At 43.9% G+C, this 26,238-nt stretch overlaps 1 protein-coding gene across 6 annotated transcripts in view; it reads right to left on the minus strand.

The window, feature by feature from the left end:
* DNAH9 (dynein axonemal heavy chain 9) overlaps positions 1 to 26,238 on the minus strand; it is a 207,313-nt gene that overhangs the window by 32,578 nt on the left and 148,497 nt on the right. For 5 of the 6 annotated variants that reach the window (XM_054846795.1, XM_054846794.1, XM_054846797.1 and 2 more), the window contains 3 exons: positions 17,060 to 17,253; positions 12,771 to 12,919; positions 9,201 to 9,328 (listed from right to left, as the gene is read on the minus strand). In XM_054846795.1, coding sequence (XP_054702770.1) covers positions 9,201 to 9,328; positions 12,771 to 12,919; positions 17,060 to 17,253 — 471 coding nt within the window. Of the gene's footprint in view, positions 1 to 7,904; positions 9,329 to 12,770; positions 12,920 to 17,059; positions 17,254 to 26,238 lie in introns of those variants that run through there. The other variant, XM_054846796.1, reaches the window with a different exon arrangement.

A 26,238-nucleotide genomic window follows, 5' to 3' on the forward strand; every position in this document is an offset into this window, starting at 1 on the left:
AAGCTTTCAAGTAGGGCCAGAGAGGGAAACTGAGCAGACACAGTTTATGCTAATTCATAGCTTAGTGCTCCCTGATGTGCAAAGTGCTTTCCTCCCTGCACAAGGGAGACTACATGCATCAGAGAAATGATATTCATGGCTAACTTGGCAGTGGGAAAGCAGATATCACAGTTCACTGAGGCTGGAGACACCTCTGGGTATCATCTGGTCCTAACCCTCTGCTCAAAGTAGGGTCAGGTAGAGCAGATTGCCCAGGACCGTGCTCAGCTGGGTTTTTGATATCTCCAAGGATAGAGACTTCACAAAATCTCTGGGCAACTTCTTCCAGTGTTTGACCACCAGTACAGTAAAAAAGATTGTACTTATGTTTAAATGGAATTTCCGGTATTTCAAGTTGTCCCCATCAGCCCTTGTCCTGTCACTAGACACCACTGAGAGAGTCCAGTCTTTACTCCCTACCATCAAGAGCTGATGATTGATAAAGTCATCTCTTGTTGAGGCTGAACAATCCCCATCACCGGACCCAACATGCCAGATGTGTCTCACTGGAGCTGAGCAGTGAAGGACCACCTCCCTGACCTGCCAGCAATGCTCTTCCTAATGCAGCCCAGGACACCGGTGACCTCCTTTGCTGCAAGGGCACACTGATGGCTCATGTTCAGCCACTTGGGCACCGGGACTCCCAAATCCTTTTCCTGCAAAGCTGCTTTCTGGGTAGTTGGTCCCCAGAGTATACTGGTACATGGGGTTATTCCTCCTCAGGTGCAGGACTTGACTTTTCTTTTTATTGGATATCATGAAGCTCCTGCCAGACCAATTCTCCAGCCTGTCCATGACCCTGTGAATGGCAGGACACCCATCTAGTCTGTCAATCACTTCTCAACACTTTTACATTATCTGCAAACTTGCTGAGGGTGCGCTCTGTCCCATCATCCAGGTCATTAACGAAGGTGTTTAACAATATAGGATCCAGTACGAACCCCTGGGGGATACCACTAGTGAATGGCCTCCAGCTGGACTTCATGATGATGATGAACCATTCTTAAGCTTAGAGGAGATGATCCCTGAATATCAATGAGCTCTCCTGGACCCCTCTCATTTCCAGGACCATATCCCACGGGGTTCTTCCAAGCAGATGTCTGAAATGGTTGAAGTAGGCTCTCCTGAAATCCAGGCTTGTAATCTTCCTTTTTGCTTTGTTCTCTCCTCTCAGGATCCTAAACTCCATCATCTCACAGTCACTGCAGCCACGGCCGCTCCTGACCTAAACATCATCGACTAGTTTTCCTTCTTTTTGTGCATCAGGTCCAGCAGAGAACCTCCTCTCATCAGCTCCTCAATTACCAGGACTTTGTCATCAATGGACTCTAGAAACCTTCTGGATTGCCTGTGTCCTGCTGTGTTATCCCAACAGCAGATATTAGGGCAGTTGAAGCCCTACCACGAGGAGTATGGCCTGTGAAAGTGAGGCTTCCTTCAGTTGCCTGAATGCAGCCTCATCTACTTCTCCCTGATCAGGTGGTCTGTAGCAGAAATCCACCACAGCCTCAGACAGATTATCTGTCAACTAATCCTGACCCATAGGCTCTCAGCTGGCTCCTCACCCATCCCCAGGCAGACTCCCAGGCATTCCTGCTGCTCTATGTGCATGGCAGCACTCATTCACGTGAGCTGTCCCAGCACATCTCTGGGATCCCAATGAGACTACAGTCCTACAACTACACACAGATCTGTAATTCCTCCTGTTTGTTCCCCATGCTGCGTGGGAGATGCTGAAGCTGTCCTCGCTGCAGCTGGATCTGACCCCTACCAAGGCAAACAGGGATGTGTGAGAAGACAGGCTCTCCACATGGATACCCTAGGCAGGAGATGTTTTTTCCCCCAGGTTTCATCTGTCCAAATTTATAGACTTGGTTGGCTATCTCTGCTTCCTATGGAGTGTCCAGAGAGAAGCACAGAATATCCTTCAGCAGAGACCCTTCCTACCTAGGACTGGAGGTGAGATTAACATTCTTCCAGTGCCCACAACTATTCACAGGAACCCAGTTTACAACAGGCACATCAAATAATTCAGTGTTTATTCTGTTCCCACCTTACCTAATGTTTGCATGATCTCCCACAAAATCCCACACTGGTATTACCTATTTTCATTCAGTTAACGCAGCAAACACTATGATGTGAAGTGCCCACAAAAGCTGGACAGCAGAAAAGACAGGAAATAAGACATAACATCCATGCCAAGACCCCACCCATAAATTTATTAAACATCCTCATAAGAACAGTTAAGGCTTTGCCACCACACCTCTGGGAAGGCTGTGCTGGACCTTCACTGCTCAGCCAGCCAGAGAACTTCCCACTTCTAGTCCATACCTGCTGTTTTCATTGCAGGAATGTCTCCTACCTCAAGCAGCTCTTTTTCTCTTTGCTATTAGTCCTGAGCACAATACCTTGCACTGTTCTATTAAATTTCAGCCCACACCCCTCTTAATAATGTGTTAGTGCAAAGTCATTAACAAATACTTATTTTTTTAAGCCAAGGTCATGTTTTATGCAAGGCTGGCCCCATGATTGTTCCTTAGGAGTTGTGCTAGCAACATTCAACTTCTGCAGCTTCCCTAACGCATTCCTGTGTGGCACCATCTCTGCAGCTCTGCCACAGTCCACATCAAATAGAGCTGCTGTATCTCCTCTAAAACTTCAGTTACCTTCACAGCGCAAAGTATCAAACAGACCTGATGCATCTTTAGCAAACTCTTATTACATTTGATACATTTACCTACAATTCTTTACTTATTTTGTCCTTCCAAGTTTGTTCTGAAATTTTGTATACTGTCAAGTTTAGATTAATTCATTTGCTCCAGTAATTTCCCATTGTTTTAAATACAGATCCTAAAGAATCTGTTAATTGCTAGTCAGATGGCACCCTCTGATTTGACAGATTCATTACAAAGACTTGCAATGGACTTGCAGTTTCTTCTACCAGAGTTTTAATATTCTGGGATACAAATTATCTGTCCCTCTGAGTTGAGCACATCATGCTCTTTGATCTGATTTTCCTCCTATCTTTAATAAATCTTGTTTTCAAGAAAAGTTCGTTTGTGTGGGTGTTTCAAACAGCCAGCCCTCAAGGACAGCATGTCTTTCAACCTTGGAAGAGAGCCGGCATCAAGACTCTGACATCCAAAACTTTCCAGGAAGGGACCAGGGAATCACAATGAGCAACCTGGGAAGAGGCTGTTACTGGAACGGCACAGCCCTGTCTGCTGGGCCTGCTGGCAGCAGGATCTGTCTTCCAACACAGCTACACAGCAGGAGGTGAGAGATTCTTCAACTGTGTGTGGGGGTTTTTAGACAAGGTGGAAAGATCTTCTTCATAGGAAGCTTCCATCCAATGTCAGCTGCAGAGGGCAGGGCCCTCCTGGACCTCAGGCCATCTCCTAGCTGTGGTAACTGGCTGCTTCCTCCCTCCAAGGCTATAGACCTTGCCACGAGTAACAAACTGGCAGTTAACTCTATCTCCACTTTAAAATTGAATGCTACCCCTTGAAATGAATAGAAGACTGTGGAGAGGAAGGTGGTGCCTGGTGTCTCTGTGAAACTTTGTGTGTGTGTGTGCAACACCAAGCTCCTAAAGCCCTGTGTTCACCCACCATCCTGTCCGAGGATAATGCCCTGGTTTGGACCACTTCTCCATCAGTCCAGCCCCAAAGAGACAGCTGGGGAGATGGGCAACACAGAGGAACCAACAGAAGTCCCAAGAGGTGACAGCCCTCAACCCTGGAGAGCCCCAAGAGGTGCTGCTGCAGCGCTGAGACGCTCGCATCACAGGACGGTATGATTTAATTGGGATCTGCACAGATCATGCTTCTATCAGGGGGTCTGCTGCAGCTGCACCCCCCACATACTTCTGAGAAACCCAAGAGAGAGAACAGGCTTTAAATAAATGTTCAGCCCAACTGCCGGATCTCCTTCTGCTTGAATGTGCCTTTTATGCAATGTCCAGGACCTCCAGGTTTCTGCACTTGAACTGCTAGAGACGCTCCTCGTAAGAACACCCGTGCTGTGCTCTGCCCGTCTGCCTCTCAGGGAAGGGTCCGCGTGAACCTCCAGGACGGGAACTGCTTTTCTTTCCTTGCCAGAGCTGGCTACTCCCTTCCAAATGAGATACTACAAGCCTTTGTGAAATGAGCTACTTGCCATCAGCCAAATACTCAAATGTAACTCCAACTCACATCTTGGAAAAAAAAAGAAGAATGTTTGTTTTTTCAGGCCAAAAGCAATATGTAGCATTTGAAAACTCTTGAAAAGGAAATCTGTGTTCTGATTTAATGACCCGCAGAGTATTCCACAGCTTGTGACTTGACAGAACCTGCATTTCTCCCAACCTTAGCAATGAGAATACAAAAACTATTAAAATTTTTCTTCTAACCTGAGAGAAACATTAAGGTGGGGGGATGAGCTACTAATATGTGCATTTGTTTCCATTTCCATTTTTCCTGATGTTTTCTGTGGGTTTGCAGAGTGCCAAAGCAGTGGGATTGCATATTTGACAAAACCTGCTATAACAGAAACTTCTGGTTCTTCTCTTTGTCTCAAGTTCTTTCTCATGGAAATGAAGACCATTTGAACTGTTGTTAACAGCCAGTGTGACCTAACCAGAGACCAAACCTTTGCAGGCTACTGCCTGCTGGGGACCAGCAGAGAGCTGTGGCCCACCTACAGCACAATAAAGCTGGCCAAGAGGTTTCTGGCACATCTTTTTTAGGCAGAAGATGTCAATTTGTCAAAGCTGGAACCTACATGCCAAGGGCTGGCTTCTGTAACTTCCTTTGTTCTGTTTCCATTTTCTTTTCTTTAAGGCATTCTGGAATAGTCAAACACACTGAACTGATATTTGTAGCATAAAAAAAATATTTTAAAAATTGCTGTTTTCTCCCCAGAAAAACATTTTTGCTAAGAAGTGAAAATTAATGAGGGCAAAAATATAGATTCAAAAAATAAAAATGAAAAAGCACTAAAATGTAAGAAACACTGACAGGTACAGAAGAGGGCAACTGGTCATGTAGGAGCTGTGATTCTTGGAGATGTTTCGTGCACCTCACTCCCATTCACGGGGTGCAAACACTTTCAGGACTGGGGTCTGTCAACAGCCGTGCACCTTCCTCAGGTTCCCTCGCATGTCCCAGCCCGTTGGTACAGACAGACTGCTGTCACCCAGCCCGAATACAGACTTCAAAACTGCTCTCGCAGCTTCAGCATCCACTTTCTCTGCTGCTCTTATCTTGTAATAATCAAATGTGTTAACCAGGTATGGTGTAGCAGCTTCACAGCCCCGACGTTCAGTTCTACAGGGAAACATGCTGCTGAGGGTCACCAAAGGAGTAAGCCTTGCTTTGATCTGCTCTGTAAGCTGCATTGCAGCTACCACCAAGCATTTGTGCAGCCTTTTCCTTAAATCTTCTACTACAGACTGTGGACAACATAGTTACAAAACAGGCTAACCTAAAAGGCAGGTCCAAATCTGCCGGGCCACAAAACAGTCTTGAGAAAAGTGTGATTTTGTGATAATACAAAAATCTAAACCCAGTTAAAACTTCCTTCAGTCCTTCAATACGTTGTTTTATTGTTGTCCTACCTCTGCAGCAGACCCCTTTTCACCAGTCATTACTAACGCTTCAAACTGCATTTGACAGATGACGTTGGAAGCTCAGTGCCAAGTGGTTAGATGGTGTACCCACCTGAAGTAAAAGTATCAGATCCAAATTCTGAGCCCTTATCGCAGCCAGAAAAATCTGGTTTAAAACCCTCCAAACCTATGAGCTGTTTCTAAGGCGACCCAGAGGCTGAACCTGATATCCAATGGATTTTTGCCTCAGCCTCAGTTCTTCAATGCCAACAATTTAGCAAAGAGCAGCTGCTGGGCTTGTGCTGGAGTTTGTCTCTGCAGCCCTCAGGTAACAAGTTCTCCTTCAGACAAGTGCACTTCTGCCATAGGGGACTCCTATTTTGCAGTTGGACCATCTGCATTTGAAGAGAATAATTTTATCCATCGACTTCATTCTTTCATCATCTGTGTCATCAAATAGTACCAGTGTGGGTACTGTGACGGCCAGGGGCAGGAGCTCAGCAAGGCTGAAGCTACAAGACAGGTACAACGCTGATGCTACAGGAGCAGGAAGATGCACTGGTCAGGCTCCGCCAGTGAGAGATTGATTTTCTTTCCATAGGAATGAATGATGGGGTGGCTTTCTGTTGTTCACTCTTATAAAATTAGTCATTCATTAAAACCTCCATTTTTGGAGTGACTGGAAAAACTTCCAAGTTCCCAGGGGATACATGGATGTTCTTTTCTTTATTTTGCCTCCTATGATGTCAGAAGGCAACACTGGCTGGTCAATACAATCGAGAAGGAATTGGTCCCAGGAGAACAGCCCTTCCCAACACAACAGCGATCCTGCTTCTGTAGCCCAGTAAGGACTTCCCAGCTGTTTCAGTGTCTCTTAACAATCAATTTCCACAAACCTAATTCCCCAACTCATTATTGCTCAAAGTACTTGACTATCATTATTTCTGGTTCCAGTCAAGGACCAGTAATGAACTACATGCGTAAAAGCCACCCAGGTGATCATATCAAGTGTTTGTCTTGGAGAATGTGTGTATGAGTTGATAGAAATTGAGTTGAGCAAATTCAGTGGGTGGAAGGGGAGCTCCACTCCACATGAGCTAAGGAGTTGTTCAGTTGATAGCAAACTACAGAAGTGAACCTAACAGTTGCTTTTTGTCTGCTCAAAAGCGAATGGGAAGCTTGAGTATAACTGTCCTGTGGGTGGGATACAGCCTCCAAATAATGAGTGTGATTAACCCAGGTATAATTACCCTGACTGACTCTTGAGATCTGCACAGTCCTCTCTTTTATTATTAATGTAATACTCACAAACCTGGGACTATTTTGTAAATTGAGTTATGTGTCATTCCAGATCCTGTGCAGCTGATCTACAAACACTTCTGAAACCATTTACAAGGTATTTGTCATCAAAAGCCTTGCAGGAAAGATCTTGCCAAATAAACTATTATATGGCAAATATTTGCTATGATCCAGCCATGACTGAAATAACAGGAGAATCCTTTGTGGGACTCGTACCCACTGACTCCTGCCGTGATGAGTTTGGATACTGATATTATCAGCATCTGGAGAGGTCAGAGTTTCAGCCCTGTGAAAACAGTTTGTCCAGCCTTGTAAAAAATAATTTGTTTAGAGGGTCGTTTTATTTCAGGTGGATGTCCACTGAACATTAAAGGTTTTGTTTGACTAGGGGAGTCTTGTCTGTCAATGTAGGGGAAACATATCGAGCACCTCAGGCTGTTCCTCCTCTTTCTCTTTTTACATGAAGCTCCAGCCCTTGGAAAGAGACGGGAACACCAAGAGAGACACAGAGGCAGGTTCTGGATCTGAGCGGCTTGGCCAGGCTGGGTGACAATTAAGTTCCATTGCTTTGTTGTCACTCCGCATGCCTAACTGAGACATGAAATGCAGAAACTGGGGAGAAATGGTACTGCCTGCCTCAAATATCTGCTGGATGTTTCCAAGTCTGTCCCAAGAGTGAAGTGCCACCAACACACAACACCAGCTCCTAGTGGGGCCTTCACTGCCTGGATTGCTCACAAGGTCTATGACTGTAAAAACAAAGGAAGAAAGAACTCTAATCTCTGTTTTGAATCATTTTGCCTGTATTGCTTTATTCCAAACCAAGCACAACACAGAACTGGAATATTTACATGTACAAAGTTTCATCAGTTTTGTAACTACACCACGGAAAATCCGATGATTGACTGACCCTGGGGGGACCTAACAGTGGCACCTGGCAGCCTGTCCTCACAGCCACCACTGTGACCACTGAGTTTGCCCCACACAGTTTCCATCAAAACCTGCCAGCGGCCAGCTGAATTAATCTCCTCTCTAAGCTCACGGGGGAACCTGTCTGCTCTGTGCCACCAGAGATAGTCACACTTGGCAGGTGTTGCTGGAAAACCAGTTAGCCCAACCATCAAAATCATCCTTTCATATAAATCTAATTTCTGCAGCTCTTCTGATTTAACCTTCAGTGTCTGCTGAGACCTCTTACTGATTGCTCTGACAACCAGAGAAGATGTGAACAGATGAAATATAAAAATACTTCAGGCCCACAGTACTCGTCTGCTAGCACTGAAGCAACAGACATGGAAGCTGACATTGCTAGCAGATCCTTTACAGGATCTAACCATCATTGTAGAAAAAAATCCTTCACTTTGCATTACTGAATGGAATATTTCTCAAAAAGCTGCATATTTTCTTCTTCACCAACTCAAAGGCAGATGCCAGTGTTGCAGCCATCTGTATTAAAAGCTCTTGAAAAGCTCAGCATTGTCTACCGTGGAGGGAACTTGCAAAAAATGTAAAAATGAAGATCAAAATATCAATGGCATTTAATTTAAATCCAAAATCAGGCCTGTAGGCTCAGATCAGGACTCAAAGCTTTGTCTTAATCTAATTCTTATCCAAACAATTCAGAGATAATAAACATTTATAAAATCCACATCAAGGAAATCACAGGGGTTCCAAAGACCTGCAATGAGAGCTGGCATCACTGACTCCACATATTAGCAAACCCAAGCACTCACTGAATAAGTGGCTCCAGGGAGCACTTGACAAAGACAGAGCTGCCTTCGCACCCTGAAAGGCTTTGAAACATTTTGCCAAGTTGTGATAAGAGCTCAAACATTTACCTGTTTTGGGATGCATAAAGGAATCAGCAACACTGCAGATAGCCTCTGCCTTTCCTACAGTGGTGTGCACACTCTCATTGCTCATTTAAATACATGGTAAGTTTTGAGAGGTAGTAAGAGAACTAGTCTAACAGCTCTTAAGAACAAAGTTCTTTATTGACTCATGAAGCAAATAAAAGCATGGGAGAGTGTGGCACAACCTGCCCTCAAGAGGACTCCTGACAACTACACACCCTACAGAAGGCTCAAAGAGCAAGAAAACCAAAATGACAATGCCTGATAAAAGCAATCAATAGCAGCAAGAAACAGGTTTCTTGGACACATAGATGATGCCTTGTCCCATCTCCCACCAGATAAGGACGATAGACTGCCCTCGCTAAGTGATCAGCATCAGGTAACCCAGGAGAATGGCAGGACTGTTTCCAAAGACACCGTACCTGAAGGATGACCCAGTGACCCTCCTTTGCAGCCAGATCTAGAGCTTGTTCAGCAACCACCTCTTGACCTTGTCCAAGGGAAACATTGTGGAGATTCCTGTTGTTAAATGTATAACCAAGTTTCTTCCCTAAAAGAAAAAAGAGAGATGTTCAGCACTTTTACCTGGAACGGCACGTGGCACGGCTGTGCTCCGGCAGCAGCAGCGCAGCGGAGTTCAGCCTTATCAGAAACCCTCACAGAAGAGCTATTGCACTTCTTATAACAGTTATCTTGTCTCTCACACACTCCTTTCCAAAGCACTGAAAACAGCAGTAGCTTCTTCCAAACTACTTTTAATTACAGAGCGGCATCAACACAAAGGTACATTATTACAAAGTGCCTCTTGTTTAAAGAACATTATTCCCCTGCAACCTTGTGTAAAAACATATTTTACAGTGATAGGAAATTAAAATCATTTCCTGCTGATTAAATAGGCTTTGAACAAGACATCATTCGGTGGGGAAATGCACCCTGTGGTGCATGCTAGACCCAGCAGTAAGGTTAAGAACCCATTCAGTTTTGAGAAGGCAGCTGAAATGAAATCCGTGTGAGCTTCCTGTGGCCTCGACCAAGGCCTCCTGGGTTTCTTGGAGCCTGAGATCAGTCAGCCCTCCAGACTTCTCATGGATCATCATGGGCTTTAGCAGGTGTAGAGATGCCTCTGGGTGCACTGCAACGTGTGTGGGAAGGCCCACGGCCAGTGGGCTGGAGCAGGGCCCATGGGAAGAGGTGCTCCAGGAGCCACTGCAGACCACCTCCTACAGTCCCTTCCGCATCCCCCTCTGCATGTCATTTACTATCCTGCTCTGGAGGAAGGATAGCAGCTATTTAGTGTTTCTTCATTTGGTCTGTGATACTCCTTTGGACTCCCCTGATTTCTCTGTAGCATCCCAGTGCCTCAGATCCTTTAAGTGATCATGGCTAAAGATCTCCTGCTTTCTGAATCTGTCCTGGAAAGATGGAGGACAACAGTTGCTTCTCATCTCACAGGAGAAGCAACTGCATGGAGAAAGCTCTCTCTCTGCTGTGTGCTCCTCAGAAAATGAGCACCAATTTGTGCTGCTGGAGGGAGGCAGCCCGACAAACATCCACGCATCATAGCAGGATGCATTCGGCTCAGCCAGGGAGTCAGTACACATGTCCCTGCATGCTGACCCCTTGGGATTGCCTACTCTTTTCTCTGCATGCAGAATTGCCTTCATCCAGACGGTGGACCCTTAATTCCTGACTTCTGCTAAAAGCAGGCAAGTTTTACAGTAAAACAAGGGAAAGATTTATCTTGCAAGACTTAGAATTCAGCTCTTGGTACAAGAGTGGAAACAGATGGCCACAAGTAAAACAAACATCCAAACTCTTCCAGTTGCTCAAGCTCTATGCTTAGCCTTACTACAGCAACCCCCTGGGATACAGCTCTCCCCATATTTGAGACTTTCCAGTTTTCTTTCTCACCATCTCTGGTGGCTGCCATTGAGAGCTGCTAATCTCCTCCTCTGCCTTCAAGACACACCTTCTCAAGAAAGGATGGGGCAAATTTATAGAAGGCATGGTGCTACCCAAAACCAAGTGATTAATAATAAAATTAATATCAGTTGCTATTTCCACTTCACAGATAGGAACAGGACTGCAGAGGGATACACTGTGAATCTGCGCTGTCCGCTTCACCAAAGACGACGCCAGTGTCACTCCTTGCCAGTGTCACTGGCTCAGAGAGGGGACGGTGCAGGCAGGCTGCCCTTAGCAGGGAGGTGGGGAAGCCTTCCAAGCCCAACAGTGTTTGCTGCAGGGTCCTCCCCATGTTGCCAAGGGAATGTCCCATAAGTGGGCAACATCTGGAAGAAGGTATCTTCCATTCACAAGAATTATCTAGCCAGACTTGCACTTTAATAAAACCTAAAGAAGGGCAGAGAAGATATCAAATAATGAATTGGATCCAAACCCCAGCGAGGCAGGCTTTAAGGCTGGTGCAGCTGCACTGAAACAATGGGTTTATTTCATTAGATTTTTTTCAATTTTACTTGCTGTAACTTTTCTGGCTGACTAACTCCAGGTGCTCAACTACACACATCTTTACAATTCCAATTAAACCATTCATGGTTGGATTTTAGTGCTTCATTTCCCATACAAGTAAATAACACAGTGAGAGACAGGATCAACGGCGTGGCTCCAAAGGGAAACCAGAAACATGATAGGACCTTCCTTGGGTGGGGGGGTGTGTCCCCTTCAACCCACAATAATGAGACCTGATGTCAGGGCAGAAAGAGCATGAAACACAATGCAAATCCAGGAACTCCTCACGACTGAGAATTGCCATCTGGCCTGTGGCTCAGCCTGTGCTGGGCTTTAACATCTCTGAAAGCTGGTAATATATTGTGGTATTATGAATTACGTGCCTGTCAGTGTTTAAGAAGCATTTGGACAATGCCCTTAATAACATGCTTTAACTTTTGGTCAACCCTGAAGTGGTCAGGCAGCTGGACTAGATGATCATTATAGGTCCCTTCCAACTGAAATGTCTCTTCTCTCTTCTCTTCTCTTCTCTTCTCTTCTCTTCTCTTCTCTTCTCTTCCTCTTCTCTTCCTCTTCTTTTCTCTTCATCTACCCTACCCTACCCTATTTCAAACAGTTTAAATATACTACACTCTACACTTCTGGGAGCATCAGAGCTGGACCACAAGTCATGGTCTTGGGGATATGTGCAGCTCATTGCTGGAGAAGGAGAACAGACACCTGATGCGCAGAATGGCAATCTGGAGCAGCCCTAAAGCAGTACCCAAGGGTTTCTGACCCATCTGCTCCAGGGGGATAGAGCCCCTCTGCTGTAACAGTCTCAAATGAAGTGACTTCAGTGACTTCTGTTCAAGAGTCAGAAGTGACCCCATTTCCAGACCTACTTAATTGTCATGTTCAGGCTGAAAATGGTAATTCTTCCACAGTGGAGCTGCGACCCAGAGCAAATTCTGCACATTGGCAGCTTCAGAGCACAGGCACTGACTACAGCAGTCAACGCACAACAGAAATCACTGCCTTCTCCAATATGGCACGTTAGAGAAACCCCTTTGGCTTTGAAGCCAGCTGACAGCACTGCATCTGACCATCCAGACCAAAACCAACTCAGGAAGGATGAGATTAAAAACTGAAAACTCTGCCACTAACCAGCAGACTGTTAAAGGGAGCTGTTGCTTATTTTTAGCTGACAGCATATTAGATATCTCTGACGTAAATTATAGGTTGTGTACAAGACCAACTCAGAAATCGTTGCAGTGTGAACCACACTGGGAATCCAGGCAATGCAGGAAAGAGACAAGTTTAATTTAAACTTTAGATTAAAATCCAAAAACCTTTAAGAAAAAGGAAAAAAAAAAAAAGAAACAATCACATTCTCTCACAATTATCTATTTTTAACAGATTACTCCATTATCTACAAAGAGATGAGGAAAAAAAGAAAAACAGAACAAGAATGTCATGCCAAGATAATTATGCAGAAGATAAAAAGCAATGCTGTGATATGCCTAGAGACATGATTTATTTACCTTGTTTCTCCACATCCTTCAGTGGGTCGACTCCTGGGGACAGGATAAAAAACATTGGGGTTGCAGGTCCTGATTCCTCAAAGGTTGTTGCAAAATCCAGGGATCTTCCTACCACATATTTACTGCCAAGGTTTTCTTCTACAAAATCTCTGCCAGAAAGAAAAATGTTTTGCCAGTCTACTATTCTTCAGAAAAGACAGATTTCCATGCAAATCGATTAATTAGTTTTCATTTTGCTGATTCAAACAAATTAGAAACTTAACCAAAAAATTGGGCATGAAATAATTTTAGAGAGGATCTGCAGGCTGGGCTTCAGGAGCTATCATTCAGTAGCAATGCTTGGCACTTTTTATAGGGGTAGAATGCCACACAGCACACCAATATCTGACAAATGAAAGGAAGTGAGAAGGGAAGACAGTGGGACCTAACAGCCCAATGCTGTATTTAGAAGTTCAATACAAGTAGGGGCTTGACTCTGACAAAGGTATCTCAGGAGAGAATAAATAGTGAAGTTAATGTACAGAAAACTGCCAGGTACTTTGTAATCCCTACAGCCTTTGAGAGGAAACAGCATTCCTTTAGATTTATCACCAAAAGTCACAAAAAGTTCAGATGATTTACAAAATTACTTTGTTCTGGAAAGATAAAAGAGAAGAGCTCTAAGAATATCTAGCACGTGTAGCTTAGCCTCTGCATGATAGTCACAAGGAAAAATACAACTGAGTGAACAGGAAAAAAATCAGCTCCACAGCATCTGCCTGAAGAGAATACAGCGCACGGAGAACATCCAGGCTCAGTTTCCCCAGGGTGAGCTTACCAAAATCACTGCTTTAGAAAAAGAGGATACAGTGAACACTGATTCAAAGGTAGGAATGTTATATTCAAACCCCAGGAATGAGCAATTGCTCTTCTAGCATAGATGCATGATTCGGGCATTTTGAAAACCTCAGTACCATGGGGAAGATAAACATCAGCCAGTTTTCACCTGGTAGATGATACCAGAATAAGGCAGCCAAATTGTTTCTAAGAGGGCTGAGAGTCTCCTTCAAGGACGAGTGAAAGGCAATTGGAATAGAAATGCTTAAGGGATTGCAAAAGAAAAAGCTTCCACTTTGTTTGGTACCTCTTTCAAGTAGATTTTTCTGTTCTGGGTCAAGATTTTCTAGACCTGCTGCAAAGCTTCAGTCTACAAAATTTCAAAAAGTCCATCAGATACAACAAGGTCACAACATTCTTGTTCTACATCAAGTCTCAGCTCTATGAAATGATGCCTTGGAGATTCAGAAACACAACTAATGTGACCTGGAGACTTTGAAATGGACCACATGTGCAGGAAGTGAAGGCCTGCCCTCAGAGACAGGACTGGAAGTGTGCCTACACTTGGTGTCTTTCAAACAAGGTACTCATGAGGGTCACAGTGGGATTTGAGAAATGGTGTCAGAATAAAAAGCAAAAATACCCTGCAAGAACAATGACTGGCTTACAGCTTATCTAGGTTATATGAAGCCACAGCTGCTTAAGATCCTTTATGTGAAGAGTCCATATAAGTGTCATAACCATGGCTGGAGGTGCTAGCTACCAGAGTCTTTAGTCCTTCCACATTGTTTTAAAGGTCTGTCCCTCAAGGCAGCAGTACCAGTGCTTTTGGAAGGACTTCACCATGACCAAGTTATACCTTGCTAGCAGCTTCTGGACTGATCTGACCTCATCAGGGATGTGGAAGCATGGGAGCACAAGGTATTGCAGGAAGCTCCTTGCTGATGTTCTTCAATAAGACTGAAGGATGAAATAGGTATTTACACCACAAAATCCTTCTTGAGGAAATTACGATTCTTGGTGATGGACACCCCACCTAAGCTCTAAGGAGTAAGTCAGGGTAAGAGTGGTTTCTCCTGATGGCTCCTTAGGCCTAGGGAATAAAAGAACCTGTGCAAATATCCACAGGGATCTGCTATGAAGAGTGCCTGAAAAACCTAACTTCCAAGACAGGGAAATGCAAGAAGCCTGTACAGGGGTGGATCATTTTAGGTACCAAAGAACTTCCTAGACCATCTTCATGGAGCCTGCACATATGACATGGGACATAAAGGGTCTTGCACCTTTCTGAACAGCAGCTGGAAGTGAGGTGGGATGTTCTAAAGTATCTAAAATACTCCTAGTCACCTGTGTTTAGGCTACCACATTACTTCTTGACTCCTAAAATGCACTCAGGTACCTGTCAAGACTCTCAAAGAGACAGGAAGGTTAGGACTAGTTGTGATGTCCATTGATCATCAGTAAGGTATTTAATGTTAGCAGATTTAACTGATATACAGAAGGAAGAGATCTGCAAGTTGAGAACTGCAAAACAACTTGTGGGATCCAAATTTGTTAACACATAGATGATCTTGAAACACGACTGGCTAAAGTAGGGATCTTGAGGCTGACGTGGTCAGAGTATGCAGCTCCCCAGTGCTCTACAAGATGCCCTGCGTTTTGAAGGGTCACAGACACAATGCAACCTGACAGTGCTTAGGAAAATGAGACATCAGATGACCATTAGCCTTCTGTGTGGTGGCTATCAGAAATTCCGCCTGTATTAAGCTCAATCCAAACACTGCTTTTCCTTCCTATGTAAGAGTACTAGACTTCACCAACTGACATGAGAAGGACAGATGAACAGACTCGTGTATTTTCCAGAGAGGTGGATCTCCTGGGAACAGCAAATTTCTTCACTAAGGGAACGGTATCTGCCTTAGCCAGACTGCTGGCTGAAGACAGGTTTGAGGAGTATGATACTATCAAGGAGGAACCAGGGAGTCAAACACATTTTCACTGTCATTGTTACCACTAATAATTTCGCATTTGCTTTTGGGGTATGAGATTTCCCTAAACAGAAGCTCTTCTTAAGCCTTTTGGGCCTAGTGTCTGACTATTCTATGTTACAAGAATTTTGTAACAAACGTCTATGAACAAAGTCTTGGGGAAGGCGCTGTGAACTGTTACTGTTTGCACATGTTTACGTTCTAACCTACTTCTAGATAAGAAACAAAACAAAAAAACATTTGAATAATCTTGTGCAAACAGAAAAGCTTGACGTCCCCAGACCCTAAAATATCCAGCCAAGCTTTTGAACTTGGATTCCCTCACCTTTTCATAAAAGAGAAATATGAAAGGTGTTGAAACTTTATGTTCTAGTTATTTTTGAGCTGTGAGTACCATCATTTTGATGGGAAGAAATGAATTAAACTTGCTTAAATGAAATATGCACTTAAAAGTTCAGAAAGACAAAAGCTTATTTTACTCAAACTAAACAACAGGGAAAACAATCTTCTCAGCTGAGAGCACACATGGAGTCAAGCCCTAAAAGAGTAAGAAATGAAAAAGAAGATGGTTTAGAATGGTATAATTATGATACATTTTAGTATTTAATTTAACAATACATAATAACATTGACCATAGGGAGACCGCTCAGTCTTGTCTGCATTTTTCTGTGAATTTTAAAGCACAAACAGAAATCTAGTTCATACACTGAGTAATACAATCTGCTACATGCACCCATATACACACACATGCCAGATGGTGGAGCAATATAAACTATTTGAGAGGCAGTAGCATGAGAGACATTGCAGAAATGTCAAATCATAGACTACTAGGACAGAGAAGGAAAAAACAAGTCCTAATGGAGTGAAAGACCTTTAGTTTCTCCTGGAACAAGCATATTGCTCTTACATACCTTCATAAAGTTTAGACTCGCCTAGTTACCTTCACTACATAATTTACAACTACAACTTTCAGAACTAGCATCACATAAATTTTGCATTTTACAGGAAAAAAAAAAGACAAAACCTCTTAAGACTTTCCTTTATTCCTACACTTTATTCTTGTGCCTAAGGAACAGCCATAAAGATCTAGTAACCAAAATCGACCTTTATGAACTCTGGAAGTTATATTTATCATTAAAAGACTCTAGCAGCTATGTAACACCTGTATGATGATGCTCATTTCTGACTTGGCATGTCTGGTCCTCAGCCAGTGCTAGTTATTCTGCTCCATCACTGTTGGTGATATTGGGGTTAGATCTCCCTAAGCAAGAAATTCCAGTTAAATGAAACATGTTGACTGTCTTGCAGAGTTCAGAACTGAGTCATTCAGCAGACTGCTTTATAGGAAACCATTTTGCAGAACTCACATTCTATAATAAATAAATCTAAACATATTCCCGATTTTCTCCGGTTCCCTAGAAAACACAGCCCCCAAGTTGCCTGCTAAGCAAGAGCATTAGAGAGATAGTAAAGAAGTGTCCCTACCTGACAGCATAGGTCATGCGATCCGGTCGGATGGCTCTCATTATGCACAGGCGCTGCAGAGCTGACTTGTTCTTCCATTCCTGAGGGAACTTCTCCTTTTCAGGACACTGAGATTCAATGAATTTCTTCCACCGTTTTGCAGACCCCTCAATATCCCGATCCAGGTTTCTGAATTCCTCCATGGATGATAGCGCCTAGAAAAATTCAAGGAAGGTCTTCAGAAGAAAAACCCTATATCCCTCTGAACCATTTTTCTAACATCTGACTGCTCATGTTTTGCTCCACCAGAAGGGTCATGGCTGGACCCTGGGAACCATGGCCAGAAACCCACCAGGATCAGACTTTGTCCATTCTCCTTTTCCCAACTCTGTTGTCAGCACATTATCACAGGAACAGGAATCAACATGGCCCATTTGCAAGGCCACAGAGGAATATGACTGAGGACAGTTTCATACTTGTGGAAGGTCTTCTGAACTGAACCGTGTCTCAAGGCTGCCCACAGAACATCAGCTGTATGATCATGCTGCACACAAGACAGCCTTCCTGATGCTCTCACCCACATCACTGCAGTGCCCTTCCCCAGCCAGTGAAGCCACACATGGCATCCAGTCCTTCTCCCTGCAGCACCGTTGCTGCGACATGGGAGTCTGGAAGTGACCGTACAGGAAAGGATGAAAGAATTTGGCATCATCTCCAATGCAGTTCTTTGTAGCCCAAAGTGAGAAGAAATCTATTCTCCAGTTTTGAAACCAGAACTCAAAAATCTCAGGTGACAAGCACTTGTTACTGTCAGTTATCCCAGAAATGCCTGATTTGGATGGGAGCTGGAAATTTGGAGCCCATGTCTGACAGGAGAGCACATTGCTGGCATTCCCATGAGCTGCAAGTCTGCAAACAGTCTCCTTACTGCTTCATCTGACACAAAGAGAATTGTGCAGCAAAAATCACAACAACTGATGGAAAAATGTGCTTTTGTATCCAGGGTGCTCAGTATCCAAAGCTAAACAGAGACTCAGGCATGCCAGGCTCACCAAAACTGGTTTTTTTTTATGGGATTTCACAGTTGGAATGTTAATTGTCTTCATCTTTATACACATGCTGGTTTTTTTCTCTCCCTGTTCCCCCGTGCATACACCTCTCTACCTGCATAGCTTGGTGCACACGCTCTATGAAACCACAACACTGAGACTTCACTGTGCAGTCGTGGTGACCATGGAGCCACCAATATCAATAAACATAGTGCAAACTGTAAATGGGTGGGTGCTTTCTTTGTACAAACATGCATACTATACTGTACCATTGTAAAAATCAAATCACTCAGATTTATACTTGCAAAATGCACACATAGATTAACTTCTCGGTGCTACAAGTCTGCAGCAGAAACAGGTAGCTGAAGAATGTCCCAAAGAACAGCTGAGCAAGGCAGTCAATAAATGATAATTACAATGAAAATGTAGCTAGATTTTGTAGCTAGAAAGTGGCAACTATAAATGTTATGCAGAGAAGTAAAGAATCCAAATTATCTTTCATACAAGTGGAGGCAAAACGTATTGCACAGCTTGGAAGGTTCTTCTGGATTTCAAGCAAAATTCTCGCTGAAACAAACATCTTCAGAGCGTTTTGCATAATCTGAAGCTGTAAGCAGTTGAACATGAAGTGGAAAAGACAAGTGAAGTATAAAAGACAGCGAATGAGCTATTTTCTATAGAAACAGAAGGACTCACTCAGAGTAAAGCAGAAGCTTCTTGATGGGCAGAGGTGTTCCACACCATTAATGCTGCAGCTCACATCCCATACAGCTCCACTATGAAAAGCAACTGAGAAAGCTCCTTGAAAAATGCTGGTGTCACACCTTGTTCAGATCAACTCAGAAAAATACGCATTTGCCAAAGGGCTTTGAAAGTCATGCAAATGCCCTGACAGAAGTGCTGAGAGATTGCCTTGGATACGATGCTGTTGCAAATGAGGCAGAAGACTGCTCTACAACCTGCAGGAAAGCCACGGCTTCCCTCTGGAAAGGCTTCCCAATGAGAAGACAAGAGCACTGTAAAACTTTGGTCTTTCTAATAGACTGAATTTAGTTAGACACTGTGCTTCAACACAAAGAATGAACATAAGGGAAGTAAGGCATCAAAAAAAGGGGATTCTTACAAGAAATGAGTTCACAGTTTTAGCAGTGGGAATGCCTGTAGATGACAGAGAGAAAGAGGTTGTAAAGTTGTTCCCAGTGGGTGCCATTGACTCAGGACATTGCTTGAATATACACTCACAGCGTCAAAGCAGCAATGGTTGGAAGAAACTTCTGGAGATGTCTCATCCAACCTCATGCTCAGGCTAGGACTACAGCCAGCACTGGATCAGGTCAGCCATGGCTTTCTCTACCAAAATTCTAACCTCTAAAATGAAGCACCCTCAGGCCCTCTGGGTGCCCTGTTGTAGAGCTGCACTATAGTTCTGATAAAGAATTTTTTTTTTTAATATGTCCAAGCTGAACCTCCCTACCTGCAATTTGTCACAGTTGATCCTTATTACATTACCTGCCAATAACAAGGAGAGTTTGGCTCTGTTATCTTGTAGCTGGACAAATCCCTCCACCTTTCCTCACAGGCCTAGCTCTAGGGCCAGAATTAGAGCTATAGGCAGAGAAGTACTTGCAGATATTACTATAAATGCTTCTGCAACAAATCAAGCCTTGCCCGAAGTCACAATTTCATCAACACCTCCACACAAGGCACAGAGAAGAGCAGAGTGCTTGCAACACCGCCGGAGAACTACAGCATGGACTGACTCGATTTGGCGCTGACCATCTCCATGCCAAACTCCCCGGGATCCTGAGAATTTCGTGAAGAGTGTGAGCAAAGTAGTGATCCAACAGATGTTGTTTCCATGTGTGGATTAGCACTAACATGGAGAAATGTCAGTGACAGAAGTCCTGCTTCCAAATTCAGTGCCATATCCCACTTTCTGTGGAAAACTAGAAACCAGAGCACAGAACACGAGAAACTGAAATTCGGAGGAACAATGCCATATATTCTGATCTGCCAAAACCTTGTCCTTGCACCAATAAATATATTTTATGCACCTCTCATAGCTGAACACAATGCAACGGCAAATGTTGAATTCAGTGGATTCATCAGTGCTAGTGCTTATATAAAACATTTTAACACTGTTGACTTTTGAAGTGACTTACTTAAAATACCACCTCAGAACTTTGGCTGCTGCTGCTTTGAGAAGTCTCTTGGTTGATGTTAACAAGGGAGACTGAAAAATTGCTTTCTTCTTACTAAATGACAGACATGTAATCAGAGATGATAGTCTCACTCTCTCTCCCTGAACAACATGCTGCAGAATCAAGAAAGATCTAATTGCAAGTATAAAGTCTGTATTATATAAATTAACACTAAAATTTTCATTAGTCAACAATTTTAATTGCATTTATTAGGAGTGATGGTATTAATAAGAGATGCTGCTATTTAAAAGCCAGTGCAGTGAAAACTATCTCAATCAGTAATCTTTCTGTGAATATTAATTGCTTTTCAATACCTCTGCTGTGAAATTTTCCAAGAAACTTAGACCAACAATAATATATCACTGTTTCCAAGCAGCAGGAGTAAAACCAGGAATGGTACATTGGGACAGCAGATGGGTACTACACATCAACCTGTGTAGCGTGGCTATTTTTGCAACATAATGAAGCATACATTTGTCAGTTAGAGTTGTCATGGAAATTGAGAGAGACAAAAAAAAATTGATCAAAATAAAATATGACCAAAAGGGCTGGAGGACTCCAGTCCCTGCCTTTGCAACCCACACTGTAATCATCTCTGATGGCTGGAAACAGGAGGGCCTTGAGTTTATAACTCAAAATCAGACTTTGCCAGCAAAACAGGTCTCTTCACACCATGTCAAGGCAAGGATCATTGTTTTCTCAAAGAAAATGATTTTTCATTCACTGAGTCACAGACAACTTTTTTATCACTTTGGTTTTCTTTGACAGTTTCTTGTCTAAGTCAGAACCAGCTTTACACTGGAGCTGGTATGTCAGCAGATCTGTGAATTTCACACATTCACAAATGCAAAGTACTCTCTTCCCCCCACAGCTGTAGGAAATACAGCGTGTATCAGCCATTGGCTTTGAGAAAGAAATCCTTGATGCCGTTGCAGAGTGACTGCTGGTGTGCTAACAAGGTGTCCTTAACTCATGGTCCTTCAGAGAGTCAACGAAGGGCCAGAGGAGAATGGGAATCTTCACAAAGAAACAATCATAGAATCACAGAATGGTTTGAGTTGGAAGGGACCTTAAAGCCCATCTAGTTCCACCCCCCTGCCATGGGCAGGGATACCCTCCACTAGACCAGGGTGCCCAAAGCCCCATCCAACCTGGCCTTGAACACTGCCAGGGAGCCAGGGGCAGCCACAGCTTCTCTGGGCAACCTGTGCCAGGGCCTCACCACCCTCACAGGGAAGGATTTCTTCCTCAGGTCTCATCTCAATCTCCCCTCTTTCAGCTTCAGGCCATTCCCCTTGTCCTGTCACACCCTGCCCTTGTCAACAGCCCCTCTCCAGCTTTCCTGGAGCCCCTGCAGGGACTGGAAGGGGCTCTAAGGTCTCCGCGGAGCCTTCTCTTCTCCAGGCTGAACAACCCCAACTCTCTCAGCCTGTCTCCATAGCAGAGGTGCTCCAGCCCTCGCATCATCTCTGTGGCCTCCTCTGGACTCACTCCAACAGCTCCACGTCCTTCTTGTACTGGGGACCCCAGAGCTGGACGCAATGTCTGGTGGGGACAGGGAGAAGTCCCAGAAAATGGGCACAATGAGGAGATGATATACTTGGTTTCTCCTCACTGCTTGTTGCCTCCAGAAAACAGGCTGAGTCTTTTGTGAAAAGAATAACTTCAAAGGTCTGGCGTCATTGCTACTGCATGCAATTTATCTCCCAGTGCCAGATACACTACAACAAGCTTTTGTAAATTTATTAGAGAAAACACTTGCTCTTATCACTAAAGGCAGTTATTCTAAGGATACCATCTGAGCAAAACTGGCCCCAAGTTTAGGCATTGCTTAGTAAGTTTTTATAAAATCTAAAAAAAAAAAATAAAATAAAAATGTTATCTCCAAGTTTTCTTCCCCTTGGCTCTAAAGGGAATTATTCTTTAAAAAAAAGAGATTGTTTTGTATTTTAAACTATTTCCATAATTTAGAATACCCTGCCCCAGAGTTACCTGACTTGAAAACAGCTCTGGGGCAAGGGAAGTCAAAACAGCTCCTCATTACCATGCTGCATGCTGACATAAATAGTGTGGAAAATAATATACAGTGCAAGTAAAACCTGTGCTGCCATAGTGAGCTTCTAATGCCTGTTTACCAAGTTCCCCAGCAGCCATGAGACTGGTTTCTAAAAAGACATAATAAATTCATAATAAAAAAAAAAGTAATTTTTTTTTAAAAGCTATCCTTACATTGAGTGTTCAGGTTATACCTGATTCATACTTTCACTCTTAGCTACTTAGATATCTTGCTTTTTAACACAAGAACGCTCTATTTAAAAAATGAGGCCTATAAGAAACACACTGAACATCAAATGTCTCTCTCTCTAGAAATCACACAACTTGACAACAGTGGAAACTATATTGTATATTCTCACAGTTTTAATAATCTGTGAGATGATTAAATCCTAGCGATTAGTCATGATTTCACTTGCAAAATTAAGGAGATGTGTTTTTATGAATTACATTGTACAGTTTTTAAGCGAAGCAGGCTCCACACATTAAAGGTTCGCAGGGCTCAGCAGTTGTGCAATCGATCCCGAGACCCTGCTTTGGAAAGGCAAGAGCCTGGCAGCATCATTTGCTGAAGCTGCAAGGGTTTCGGTGGGCAGGGATGGTCCCCAGCAGTGATGTGCACGCACGCGGGAAAGACTGGCTTTTAGCAAGCCAAGCCCGTAGGTAAATGACAATTGCAGAGGAATCCTTTTCAGATGTCAGGTGTGCCGTGCAGCAAAGCTATCCAGGTTGAACTGAATGTTTTCAGTACCGGCACCAGGGTTAGATTCAAAGTCTAGGAACGCTGCAGTAAATCGAAACACTGGAGCTGTGCAGCTGGCACCATGGCTCGGCTGTGCGCTTTGGAGCTGTGCTTCACCCCAACCTGAGATGCGGGTTCCCAGGGAGGAATGGGGAAGTCCCACCACAACGCAGCTTCCCAGGTGTCTGTCTGCACATGGGCTAGTAGAGTTTGCAGCAGCTTGTGTGTGAACTTTTGCAACGGGGTTAAAGCAGAGCAGCTGTATGAATGCCTGGTGCTTGGGAACAACTTCATGCATTTTCAAAACACCTTCTAAAGATCTTACATAGTCCATGTGCACTGCAAATTCTGCTTATATAGGTGTCTGCAAATATTCATAATTTCTTTCCTTCATTTTTTGCAGGTGGCCCAAACCTCATTAGGAAAACCAGCATCCCCACAGCTGGAGAAAGACAGTTCCTGGAGGAGTGGTAAAGTTAAACCTGCATCTGACTTGAATCAATAGATTGGATCATTCAGGAAGTAGATGTATAAGCAGATGAATTACTCCATTTGAATAGTACTGTAAACTAGAAGGATTAATGTAGAAAATGATGGATTATTTGCCATCTTTCCCATACTAGGTTTTGGTTTGTATTATTCATTCACTGAAGGTGGTATTTTCTGTTTAGCTGCACTACCTGAATTATTCAAGTCATAAGAAAGATCTCTACTGAAGGTAAAAATAAAGACATGATGGATTTGCCAAACTTCAATCACCTCTCAACACAAAAATGTTATTTTAATCCTCCTTATTTCTTTAATAAAAGCTGACTGACAATCTCACTGCACTGTTTGCCCTTGTCTTCATTCAAATTCCTCCTTGTGTTTTCCCTACGTCTAAATTATACTGGGGTTAAAAAGTATGTAGTGCCATGCATGACATGACACTATACAAAAACATCCTTCTGTTTATCTGTAGCATCCTTCCTAAAGCATCACAAAATGCAGACACCTTGTGATTGGACAACAGGAGTTGATGGGTTGGATCTCGCTACCTTTTCTTGGAAAATACCCAGTGAAGCCTGTCTCATGAACCAGAAAGCAATGGCTTCAGCACTCAAGTCCTTCCTAATAGAACATTCTAACAGACAGCTCCACTGGGTAGGAAAGGTCAGCAAGAGAAATGAGATTTAATCATAATCTTTGTATTCTAGTTGCTTATAACCACCCTGAAATTTTCATAATTTTGCCTGAGATGTTTCACAGCTAGGTTCATGTTGGCATTTTTCCTACATTAGCTGCAAAGGTTGTTCAGGTTGTTTTGAGAATGGGCCTTGCAAAGTCAGGCTGTTCTGCCAAGCCACACTCTCCACCTTTCCTCTTCACTCTTTGATGCTCCCCAGCAAACTGGGGACACATAGCCAGAACCAGAAGCTGGCCATGGGTCCCTGATGACAGCTGAACAGTGGTACTTGTGTATTTCTGAAAAGTTCCCTGGATTCAGCTGTTACAAATCACAGATGGACCATCACCATGCGCCAATGCACAGTAAAACGTAAAATATGTCTCATGGACTGTGTCTTGGTTTTAGCTGAGAGGGTTGATTTTCTTCATAGTAGCTAGTGTGAAGATATGTTTTGGATTTGTGCTGGAGACAGTGTTGATAATATGGGGATGTTTTTGTTCTATAGACTTATTGTTGAGCAGTGTTTACACGGGGCCAAGGCCTTTTCTGCTTCTTGCACTGCCCTGCCAGCGGGATGGCTGGGGGTGCACAAGGAGTTGGGAGGAGACACAGACAGGACAGGTGACCCAAACTGACCAAAGGGATATTCCATACCATATGACGTCATGCTCAGTTTATAAGGAGCTTGGGGGAAGAGGGGGGGGGGGGGGGGCGGCGTTTGGAGCGATGGCGTTTGTCTTCCCAAGTAACCGTTACGCATGACAGAGCCCTGCTTTCCTGGAGACGGCTGAACACCTGCCTGCCCATGGGAAGTGGGGAATGAATTCCTTTGCTTTGCTTTGCTTGTGCGCGCGGCTTTTGCTTTACCTATTAAAATGTCTTTATCTCAACCCACGAGTTTTCTCACTTTAACTTTTCCAGTTCTCTCCCCCATCCTGATGGGGGGAGCGAGTGAGCGGCTGCGTGGTGCTTAGCTGCCGGCTGGGGTAAAACCACGACAGACTGGAAGAGCTCAACTGAAGCATCTGTTCCAGGATGTCACTTGCTGGAAGGCTCCCAAGGTCCATGTTTCTGTGTCCTGATATACAGATGTATACACACACATATATGGACCCATCCCTTGATGAGGCTTCTCACAGCTCTTGTCACAGTGATGGTCTGACCCAAGGTTTCATGGTGGCACCATAGCAGAGCTGGCCTTGAGAACAGGCAACCAGAGTGAAGAAGCTGCAGAGTCCTTGGGTGCACTCAGGCCCCTGACATAATCCTTAATCCTCACACATGTGTCACATGACCCGCTCAAACAACCTCAGTAACGGAATCTGCAAGCAACCTGTGCCAGTCCTTCACTATCCTCTTTCATAAAGAGTTTCCAAATGTCTAGTGTGCAACTTTCTTGCAGTACTTTGAGATGTACCTGGCTTTACCCTTTACTGATACAGAAAAGCAATTGCTCTTTCCCCTTCAGAGGACACCTTTGAGGATCATACCTTCCTGTCCCCTCTAACTTGAGGCCCTCAGACATAATCCTTCCCCTTCTCCCTCTCCTCAATCTCTTCTCACAGTCATGTTTTCAGGTACCTGACACTTCTCACTGTTCTCCTCTACCCTGTCTCCAGAAGGTCCGCTTCTTAAAATGCAATAAAGATCAAACCAGACTCCAGCAGAGGCTGGGCCAACTCTGAGCGAAGTGAAAAGCTTGTCCCCATGGCTCTGTTGGACTATATTCGTTGCACAAGGATGCTCCTATTCGGGTACTGGCGATACTGTGGTCACACAGTGGGGATGATACACAGGCCGTGGATCCTCCACAAAAGGCCATCTCATGTGCCTCAACATGGGTAAAGCCTTGGTGTGACCATCAGGGTTCCAGAGATTGTTCTCAGTCAAAATTTAGCCACGCACTTAATCTGCAGTCTTTAGAGATGTTCATGTGAACGAACATGGCCATGCAAAGGAACCATTCATGAGCTCTACAATGTTACAGA

The sequence above is a fragment of the Grus americana genome, chromosome 18 (genome assembly GCF_028858705.1).
Source record: "Grus americana isolate bGruAme1 chromosome 18, bGruAme1.mat, whole genome shotgun sequence".
Lineage (NCBI taxonomy): Eukaryota > Metazoa > Chordata > Aves > Gruiformes > Gruidae > Grus > Grus americana.